This window comes from Rhamphochromis sp. 'chilingali', assembly GCF_963969265.1.
Source record: "Rhamphochromis sp. 'chilingali' genome assembly, chromosome: 21".
NCBI lineage: Eukaryota > Metazoa > Chordata > Actinopteri > Cichliformes > Cichlidae > Rhamphochromis > Rhamphochromis sp. 'chilingali'.
In genome coordinates, this window is record NC_137949.1 from 18,489,383 (window position 1) to 18,500,123 (window position 10,741).

General features: G+C 41.1%; 1 protein-coding gene across 1 annotated transcript; it reads left to right on the forward strand.

The window, feature by feature from the left end:
- Window positions 1-1,489: 1,489 nt before the first annotated feature.
- On the forward strand, window positions 1,490-8,858 carry golga5 (golgin A5). The gene is made up of 13 exons (XM_080871730.1): window positions 1,490-1,659; window positions 3,836-4,483; window positions 5,868-6,065; window positions 6,162-6,381; window positions 6,478-6,601; window positions 6,697-6,900; window positions 7,025-7,195; window positions 7,285-7,413; window positions 7,507-7,605; window positions 7,731-7,950; window positions 8,074-8,173; window positions 8,270-8,333; window positions 8,451-8,858. Exons 2-13 carry the CDS (start codon window positions 3,844-3,846, stop codon window positions 8,526-8,528), a joined length of 2,247 nt encoding a protein of 748 aa, XP_080727856.1. The 5' UTR covers window positions 1,490-1,659; window positions 3,836-3,843; the 3' UTR covers window positions 8,529-8,858.
- Window positions 8,859-10,741: the final 1,883 nt, after the last annotated feature.

Here is a 10,741-nt window from a genome sequence, read left to right on the forward strand (position 1 = left end):
CATCCTTAGGCTGAATGTCACAGGAACTGCATAACAACATTCTGGTAAATTCTTAAAAGGTATGAATGCACTGGGCAGCTCAGCAACATTAAATGGCCCCAAAAAAAAACAAGACCGCTAAAGGGCACGGTAAAAGAATTATATCCATGGTTAAGATGAAAAACTTAACATCTAACCAAGTTGAGAACACTCAAGCAGGTAGGCATATCATTGTCAAGATCTACATTTAGGAGATGTATAGAGAAGGTTTACAATAACACTGATTACACTCAGGAACAAGAAGGACAGATTAGTTTGCCAGAAAACCCTCAAATGTGCAGTTCTGAGAAAAAAATCTTTGAACAGATGAAACCAAGAAGAACTTGCACTTGAATGATGGGAGAGAAAAGTACGAAGAAGCACAGAAACAGCTGAACCATACCGCATCCAATGTAATGGAAATAATATTACAGCATATGCCTGTGTGGCTGTCAGTGGAACCGGGTCACTAGTTGTTACTGATGATGTGACTGCTGATAGAAGTAGCAGGATGAAATGTACAGTCTACAGACCTATATTCTCTGCTCAGATTCAGCCAAATACTCCCAAACTCATTGAACAGTGCTTCATAGTGCAAATGGATAATAGCTCAAAGGGACTCTCCACCAATTGGTCTTAGAACTGAAGAAGCTTCTCAGTTGAGAGGTGAAACGTCTTGAAGAAACATAAAGAAGTCCAGAGGCTTTTCTTTCCAAGCTCCTTAGACTACTATTACCTGGATGACTGAGAACCTTCACAGGCAACCCATACAGCTGCATACAGCAAAAAAAATTAAAAACTGAATACGGAAAGTGTCACAAGGACTGGAAGGTGACAGTAGTAAAGGGTTAGCAGAACATCTACTTGGCAACGTCCATGTGTTCCATAATTAAGGTTAGTGGACTAAAGCAAACAAACAAACAAGCAATTATTTTTTAATATCTTAAATACTTTTGGTCTTCTGAAAATGAGGTACAATCTACAAAATTGATAAAACTTTTGGTAAACCCCTTGAAATAAAACTGAAAGTCTGCACTTCAATAATATCTCGATTGTCTTAACAAAATAAAGTACTCTGGCCATAGTCTGTAATTTATTTCTTATTTTTTATTTTATAGTAGTTTTCCCAGTGTTTAGCTTCATTTGTTTCAAACGGCAAGCTTTTATCCAAAGATGAGTACTTTATACGTGTTTATCCGAATATTAATTAAAATAGGATCATATTTAAACTTAAAAACTATGTTTAATTTTCTTTAAAAAATACAGTAAACAACTTACCAGTTGGTCAGGTCTTCTCCTCCGCCTCCTTCTTCTTAGTATTATTGTTGCTGTTGTTGTTGTTCTCCATTAATTTATTTTTATTTACAGTAAAGTAAAGTCCTTAACAGAGGTGAGTTCTGCGCTTTGGAAACACCGTTGGTTAATTTTCGATCAGGCTTTTCTCAGGGCGCTCTGTTGTCGGGTCCTTATTTGCAGCGCTTCCTGGTCCACGTATTGAGAGGATCACCAACATCCTCCTTGACAGATGATGATATTTGACTTTGTTTTCCAAGCAGTTTTATTCTTTCACTCTGATCTGTTTAACCTCGGCGGCAGCCAGGTGACTGGAGACACCCTGAGACTGATACCTCTTGTCAAACGGTACCTTTAAATGTTTCCTTTAACAGCCAGCTAGCCTGTTAGCCGCAGCACCGATGGAGTTGATCCTGAACAACTGTGTTTACATCGTTTTACGATAACGTTAGAGTTAAAACACAACCAATAACCCCCCATTTGTTCATTTACGTTTTACAAAAAAAAAGCGTGGTGTCGTTAAAAATTATAGCTGATTAAATTTCGCTGCTTAGTTTTTTGTTATAGCATGCTAGCTGTGCAGCATTTGTCGCAGGGACCGTTTTAGTCCTGAGTCGAACTTGAGAGGCTGCTCACAAAGCTGGAAGAGTCCCAACTTTAACTGTCTACAATTTGTTGCTGCGATCCTGTTTATTTAATATGGATCAATTCGCAGTTTTTCTTCCCATCTAGCTCGGTCCTGTCTAGTTTCAATGCTATCCTCAGAATGCATTTATTGCCACATTTATTTTGGACAATATGCACTTGGATTAAAAAAAACAAAACCCAAAACTGCCTGCATTTGCTTTGTTGGATCAGTAGTGCCTACTAGAGGGCAACAGGTCAAACAGCAAGTGCCCAGGGTGAGAGCTGTTTTGACCCTCTTGAGTGGATTCTTGCTTTTGCAGTTGCTTTGAGAAAGGGAAGAGCACAGGCATTGATCTTTTCTGTTGTCTTTATAACCCTGTGGATAACATGTATAGCTGCTGCAAAGCAGTTGGCATATTGCAGTGTTACCAAAAGTAGTTTCTCATCCGTGACAGTTATTCTTCAGGAACCTTATTAAGCGAATGCGCCACTGAGCTGTCTTACCTGCAGCTGTTGTGTTAGCAGACCAGGTGAGGTTGTCAGCAATAAAGGTTCTGAGAAACCCTCTCTACACAGCCTTTGTTGACAGCCAGGGGGAGGGGGTTTGCTCTGCTCTTCCTGTAGTCTACAGGAAGACATCAGAGTAGAATTATAGATCTAATGAAGGAGGGCATACAGTGGTGTGATGTAACAGAGGAGACTGTTAGGCTACGTTCATACTGCAGGCGGAAGCGCATCAAATCCGACTTTTTTGACCCTATGCGACCCATATGCGATCATGGTATGACAGTGTGAACAGCACAAATCCGACCTGGGTCACTTTCGCATGTGATACTGAATCCGATACATATCTGATGTTTTAGAAAGCGACTGCTGTTTTAATGGTCATGTCGGAGCAGTCCCAGACTGACCGAACGTTACGAGAACTTCGGTCACAAGTCGATGACCTAACAGAAGCTCTCTCAGCCAAAGACGGTCAGCTTGCAGTCCTAAAAATCAGACCGGCAGACAATAAATCTGTCTTTTACGTCACTGAACAAGACAGACGCCAATTATCAGCGCCCGAGAAGACAATGTGAACGCTTCCTGGCCATCCAGTGTAGATGTTAGTGAAACTGTTGGGAAGACAACGTTGGAGAAATGTGAACATTTTATTTGTACTGTATAATCTGCAGATTCTGACAGAAATCTGCAACTATCCTTTGAAGCACCGCTCCTCTCTAAAACAGCAATAAGGATAATTATTAGGCCATATGTAAATAATAAAATAACTTTATAACTTAAAGCAAAATTGGGAAATGTAAAGTCCAAAACAAGTCTTTATATTAAGGTCCATCAGTCAAACAATACTGTTTGGTCTGGGTCTAAACAGAGCGCGTTGTGTGTGACATCTTCTTTTGCCCATGCGGGCCGCTTTGAGGGTTCACACTAGAGCGTGTTTGCTGTCACATTTTATTTGTAGTGTGAACAAGCAGACCAAAAAAATCGGATTTGATCAAAAAATCGGAATTGGGCATTAAGACTTGCAGTGTGAACGTAGCCTTAGAGAAAGAGGGGGATGAAGGCAGAAGATCTGCTATGGTTACCTGGGCTGATAGTAGCCACACCAGAAGTAGCTCTGTCATGCACAGGTACAGTTAGGCAGTGTATCCTGAGCTTTCGAAACTGAAGGCCTCACTGGATGGTATCTCAGTGGTGATAATGATGAGGGGAGGTGAAATGCTATTTACAGTTAAACTGCGTGTCTAGATTTAGCGTCTGTCATTGACATAGTGACCGTTACTCCACCACTGACCTTCCTTATGTTGTTAAATAGAAATCCAAGAACTTGGAAAGTAAATAAATATATTATCCGTCAAATAAATCTTTACATGTTGCTGTTTGTCTCTATCGCTAGGTTGCAAAATGTCTTGGTTTACTGACTTGGCTGGGAAAGCTGAAGACTTCCTTAATAAAGTGGACCAGGGAGCTGCTACTGCCCTGAGTAAAGGCCAGGAAAAATCCTCCTCCTTCTCAATAGCCTATGGAGAAGAATCCACTGCTAAAACGGACTACAATTCTGCAGGTTACAAGACCAACCCAGCTGTGACACATCATACCTATGCATCCTCTCATGATGCCCAGGGCTACATCTCTGCTGCAGCTGGCAACATCAAGAAATCTAATGCAACCATGCTGGCTGGGTCTGCCAACGTGACCAGTACACCCTTGGGCTCTGGTAGCAGCGCCCCCAACACTGGCAAGACTTCATCTGGGTTTGTGAGGCCCAAAAAGAGTGAGCAGAATGTGGACGATGACATGCTCTTTGATTTTCTGAATAGCTCTGAGCCTCAAGTCAGCAATCGGAGAGATTCAAGAAAGGACCTTGTAAAAGTGGTAGAGGCCCAAAACCCAACATTTCCCGCTTCCACCACTTCTCATACAACCCCATCAGTCCCCTCCACACCCCCTTCCACCCGGGGTGTATCAAGAGCTTCAAGCATGAGCTCATTATCTGCTCACAGCATCAAAACAGAGGAGAACTCTGCTAAAGAGCAAGGCCAAGGTATGAGCAAAGCCAACAGCGCACTGTCTGACTAATTAACAACACTCAAACATTTTATAAACAATAAACTTTATTCACAGGAGAAGAAAATTTCAGCTTACAGTTAAGACACTTTTTTTTTTAACTTCTTCTTCACCTTTATTGGCGCATCAGTGCATTTTTGTCACATTACTTCTACTGATAGGCTCTCATGACTATGAGAGAAAAATTATGTGCAGGTGCACATGAAAGCAGCCTTTGTTTAAATAAATCAGTGATAGCATGCTCTAATTTGCAAAGATTTAAAGAGTACAGTGAAAATGGAGTGAATAAACACATGAAAAGGAACTAATAATTAGTCACTTGGTAAGATAAAAGTTACCTTCAAGAACATTCTGGTTTGTAATTGCATATTGAAATAGTCAATTGCTTGAAGGGATAAAAATATTTTACAACAAAATAAAGGTCTTTAAAGAAAGTGAATGAAAACCAGTGACTACTGTGCCACAGTCATAACTCAGCTTTTTCTATATGAAACCCAGTAAAAACAAGAATCAATGTTTTTATTAGTAAATCTTTGGTTGAAGAGCTGAAATTAATTAAGGGGGTTTAAGAATGGAGTCAGAGGTGTACTTACAGATAGTCTCCATAATCTCTCATAAGCTCTTGATAACTTGTTTGCTTTCAAAGCTAATTTCAAGTTATGTGGTTCTTGCAATTTAGAAAGACTTGCTGTTGGATTTCAGTGGCTGAGTAAAGAATATTATTAATACAGTACAGAACTGTAGCATCTGAATAAAGATGGATGGTATATTTTCTTATAGAGAGAGGGTGCAATATTGTTAATATGAACCACATGGGACCTAATACTGAACCTTGTGGGACTCCTTTTTAAAATGGTAAATTTACCACGTCCCACTAAAGAATTAACCCACTTGGTGTCCAAAACTTGACAGGGAACCTTAAAGTACAATGGTATGAAATAAGATAATTTTATATTAATGCTTTATTATGCCAGTTTGTTGCTGTTTAGAAGTATAACATAAGAGCTACCACACTTATATCTGTAAATGCTGTTTTCTCTTTACTCTTGTAACTGTCCAAGCCAGTTCGAGCCCCGGCTTGGACAGTCTCGGTCGTTGTGTCCTTGGGCAAGACACTTCACCCGTTGCCTACTGGTGGTGGTCAGAGGGCCCGGTGGCGCCAGTGTCCGGCAGCCTCGCCTCTGTCAGTGCGCCCCAGGGTGGCTGTGACTACAATGTAGCTTGCCATCACCAGTGTGTGAATGTGTGTGTGAATGGGTGGATGACTGGATATGTAAAGCGCTTTGGGGTCCTTAGGGACTAGTAAAGCGCTATATAAATACAGGCCATTTACCATTTACCATTTTGCCTGGCCACCACAGATACACCTGAGAGTTCAGACTCAAGCTTGGCTGTCCCTCTGGAGTCCAGCAGGCAAGAGCCTCCTCCACCAACAGAAGAACCACAGAACCAGATCCTGTCCAGCCTGCGTCTAGAGAACCAGTTGCTGCGCAGTGAGGTGGCCTCCCTGAATCAAGAGATGGCTTCAGTTATCCAGAGAGCAAAAGACTTACAAGATGGTTAGCAAAAAAAAGCCAATACTGAAACCCGAAAATGGCACACATTCACCTGGCTACACCTCTTCCTATGATTTAATTTGTTTTTTTCTCTCTTAGAGCTAAACCAGGCCCGTCTACGTGCAGACAAATGGAACTCGGAGCAGTCCCAGACTGACCGAACGTTACGAGAACTTCGGTCACAAGTCGATGACCTAACAGAAGCTCTCTCAGCCAAAGATGGTCAGCTTGCAGTCCTAAAAATCAGACTCGATGAAGCCGATCAGCTTCTAAAATCCCGCAGTGCTGCATTAGAGGAGGCACAGAAGGAAAAGTCAAAGTATGCTTTTGGAGCCAAAGTCTTAAATAGAAATTACACTAAACTTATAAAGAACTGATTTAGATAGCATTTTCTTGTCTTGTTTGATTTTTTTAGAATTATGCAAGACCACACAGAAGGGAACAGCATGCAGTCCCAAGCTCTGGAAACCTTACAGGAGAGGCTGCGAGAGGCTGAACTGGCGCTCAGAAGAGAACAGGACAGCTACCGGCAGATGCAGGTGCACATGATGCCATTCATTTTCTGTATTTACAACGGTTAAATATAGACTGGTCATATGGAAATGATGAGACTTAACTCTCTGTTCTTGTGTAGACTGAATATGCTGGCCGGCTCTCTAAATTGGAGGCCGAGAGGCAAACCCTTGCAGAAACAGTGACTGCAGCTGAGCGGCGAGCAGCAGAGGAGAAGTTCAAGGTCGACGACTTCCAACACCAATTAAAAAGTGCCAAAGCTGCAGCTGAGTCTGCCAAGCAAGAGTTACAAGACTATAAGCAAAAAGCTTCACGCATCCTACAAGTAAGGCTTGTGGAGGCTCTCCCGAAAAATGATTTCATTGAAAGCTTTACCCTGGAGTAAAGTGGAGTAAATCTCATTATTATATGTTTGAACTTTTATTTAATACTTTTAAATGTTTGTTTAGTCCAAAGAGAAGTTGATCAGCAGTCTGAAGGAGGGATCTGGTCTAGACACCCTGGACGGCAGTGGGACCATGGCTCTGGAGCTTGAGGAGCTACGTCATGAAAAGGACCTGCAGAGGGAGGAGATCCAAAAACTGCAGGGGCAAGTTCTCACTCTGAGGACTGAAATACAGGTGAGATACTATATGCAGTAGGAAAAAGCAAAATTACTTACTAGCGAGAGAGGCCAGTAATTCAGTGGAGGTTGAATTTTTGCTTACAGGATTTGGAGAATCAGGCGCTGGCAGAGGCAGAGACGTGGAGGGAGCAGCAGGCGCAGTTACAGGAGCAGCAGACCTTACAGAACAGAGCAAAGCAGGAGGTAGAGGCTGAGGTGGAGCGCTACAAACAGGTAAAAGAGAGTTACAATAATAATAATAGGCTAAAAATGATAAAAGCTGTGCACAAGCTGTTGTTTTGACTAACTTAATCTTTGTGCCTATAGGAGCTTCAGTACCTTGAGGAAGAGCACCATCGAGCCAAAACCACTCTGCAGAGTCGAATCAAAGACAGAGAAGATGAAATCCAAAAACTCAGGAACCAGGTCAGTACCTTAAAGTTATACAAAAAAATTGAGGAGTCTCCTTCCCAGATCAGAACTTAGGGAACATTTGCTTTGTGTCTATTAAAACCACTGAATAATAATGTCTGATGAATTTCCTTTTGCAGTTGACCAACAAGACACTCAGCAACAGCCAAACAGAGCTGGAGAACCGGCTCCACCAGCTGACGGAGACACTGATCCAGAAGCAGACAATGGTGGAAGCTCTTGGCACGGAAAAAAACTCCCTCGTCTTTCAGCTGGAGCGCTTGGAGCAGCAGCTGAAGAATACTCAGGGAGGACAAAGTGGAGGGCCGGCAATCAACATGAGCGGTTTAGAGGGAGCAGGTAGGAGAAGCTGTCATTTTCTTTTTGTTTTGGTAAATGAGACCTGTTTTGAACAGTTGTTTTATTTAAAAAAAACCTAATATATAATATATGCATTTACATTTCTCTGTTTTGGACTGTCAGGGGCAAGACAAAGAAACACACCTGTGCTCTTCAGTGACCAGGACAGTCCAGGAGTGTATGGAAAAGTACGTAAGGCAGCCAGCACAATTGACCGCTTCAGGTAAGCTTTCACTGTTCACCGTTTTACTGTGCAACAGTTCCATTGTTTTACAAGTGAAAAACTGTTCACTGTGACCAATACTTTTATTTCTAACAGCATAAGACTGGGAATCTTTCTGAGGCGCTACCCAATGGCCAGAGTTTTTGTCATCCTGTACATGGTCAGTGTTAGTATTGAAATGATATGAACCCTTTGTTCAATGAGAGAGTGCTCAGTAGCTGGTAAAGTGGTCTGTAACATCTATAGTTTATTCATGATCTTTTTTCTTTCTTTGCAGGCGGTACTGCACCTGTGGGTCATGATTGTTCTTCTGACCTACACACCAGAAATGCATGGTCGTCCTGATGGAAGATAGAAGGCCTGAGTTTTATGGTTGGGTATTTAAAGATGTTTTCATTGGCCTTTAATGTAAGGAAGCTGCTGGAATATGGGCTCTGGGACCTCTCCCTGTTTTGCACAAATATGCTATGAATTAAAAGACATTTCCTCTAATTTCTTCTATATTGTTTCCAAATCAAGATGGTTAGCATTGAGTTTTAAAGTAATTACAGAGTGATATTGTCTCGGTGGTCTTTTAAATGGACATGAATCAAAAACTGTGTTGGTTTCAGAATTCTGAGAGATTGTATTTAACACTATGTACAAAAAATAATCTTTTAATAAATGAATTAGAAGGAAAAACAGAGACTGGCTCTTCTCTGTCACATTGTTTGAGCCACAAAGCAACAGAAATGGAACCTTCACAGATCTTCTGCACAACACTCAGTTTAAAAGTATTTGAGGATTGAATACGATACGTTCAGATGAACAGAATCAAAATTCTGCGGGCTATGAAGAACACAATGGATGAACAGAAGGATGATGTGATAACACGGTTTGACAAACAAACAAGTATTTTCACACCAAAAAGATGGTTTCCAAAGAGTTGTTAGCTGAAAACTCAGCATATCCTAACTTGGTGAGCAATGTATCCTTAAAAAGTTTGACAAAACTGCAGACAAACGGTATCTGAAGGTCATGTCCTTCAGAAACAGGAAAGACGGCAAAGACCTGGCACAAGACCAGACAAATGGTTGCAGTGGAAGGGTGGGTGTCAAGAAATCATTTGGAGAAGGGTAAACAAGGAGAAAGTCTGAGATACGCCAAATTAAGGAAGAACTGGACTGAAAATTTGTGGCAACAGGTCTAATAGAGTGATGAATCCAGAAGTGAAGTTTTTGGTCGAAATCATCATTGTTGTGCACCACAAGCAAAGAGTGAGGTACAACAGTGCCCATAAACAGAGTGGAGGCTCACACAGAGTGTTGTGGTTTGGAGCTCCACTTCATTCAGTGGTGTTGAGGATCTTGTTACAGTTGATGGAATTTTGAATACAGAAAAGTACAGTCACATTTTGAACCACCATGCCACCATCTGGAAAGCATCTGATAAGCAGCGACTTCATATTTCAGCATGACAATGATCCCAAACACACTGCCAGTGTAAGAGCATACCTGGATAGGAAAACACATAGTGGAACCCTATCAGACATAGACTGGCTTTCCCACAGCCTGGGCATCAACATTATTGAAGCAGTGTGGGATCATCTTTAAACAGAATGGAGCAAAAGGCTGTCCACATCCAAAAAAGGGTTTTGACTGTCCTTCAAGAAGTCTGGAGAACTGAAGACTGTCTGAAGAAATTATAATAAAGCTTGCCTAAGACACTTCAGGCTGTTTTGAAGGATAAAGGTGATCAGACCAAATACTGAGTTTCAAGCTCTGCTTATCCCTTATAAATTGTTTTTCGATATGTTTGCATGCATTTCGATAAAGCTCTTTCTCAAAATACTGAGTGGAAGATATAAGCACTGTAATAAACTAACTTATTGCTTATTTGACAATAATTAATCAACTATCTTAATAATATTTTCCATTTTATGAAAAGAAGATATAGTAGTAGTCAGTGATGGGAATAATGGCGTTACTTTTTTCAGTAATGAGTAATCTAACTAATTACTATTTCTATCGTTACAACGCCGTTACCGTTACTAACAAGAAAATTCGGTGCGGTCGCGTTACTATTTTTCAACAAACAGACGGTTGAAGCTGTGCTCAGCTTACCGCATCTTACCGCATCAGTTGTACGGAAGTAGCTGTAAGTAATCTGGGGCTACACCTTTAAGCAGCTGCGCGCGACCAATCAAAAATGATATGGCAATACGACATTTGGTTATTTAGGAAGAGAGATTTGTGACGTTTAGCTTGTTTATAGTGTGTAGTTAATGTGTTGTCTTGTGTAGTTAGTGTGTAGTGTTGTGGATAGTTTTGTGTTGTGTGTTAGAACAATGAGGTGACTGCTGTCTCCAGGTAGAAACAGGAGTGATACACCTGCTGCTGTCAGACCTGCAGGTATCAGGCTGTGATGTTCTCCTTTATAGTGGACAGAAATATTTGGAGTGGCACAAATAATTTGTGTGGCATCTTATTGAATGCAGAACACCTGATTGTTATGTAAATAGTTTGAAATGGTTAAAAAAAGGGTAAAAGGTAAATGGCTGCAAATAACTTTGTTTGTTTTGCAAAACTT

Coding starts and splice junctions, on each gene's coding strand:
- golga5 (XM_080871730.1), top strand. CDS start 3,844: ATGTCTTGGTTTACTGACTTGGCTGGGAAAGCTGAAGACTTCCTTAAT. Junction 6,901..7,024: donor AAGCTTCACGCATCCTACAA/GTAAGGCTTGTG, acceptor ATGTTTGTTTAG/TCCAAAGAGAAGTTGATCAG. Junction 8,174..8,269: donor AGCACAATTGACCGCTTCAG/GTAAGCTTTCAC, acceptor TATTTCTAACAG/CATAAGACTGGGAATCTTTC.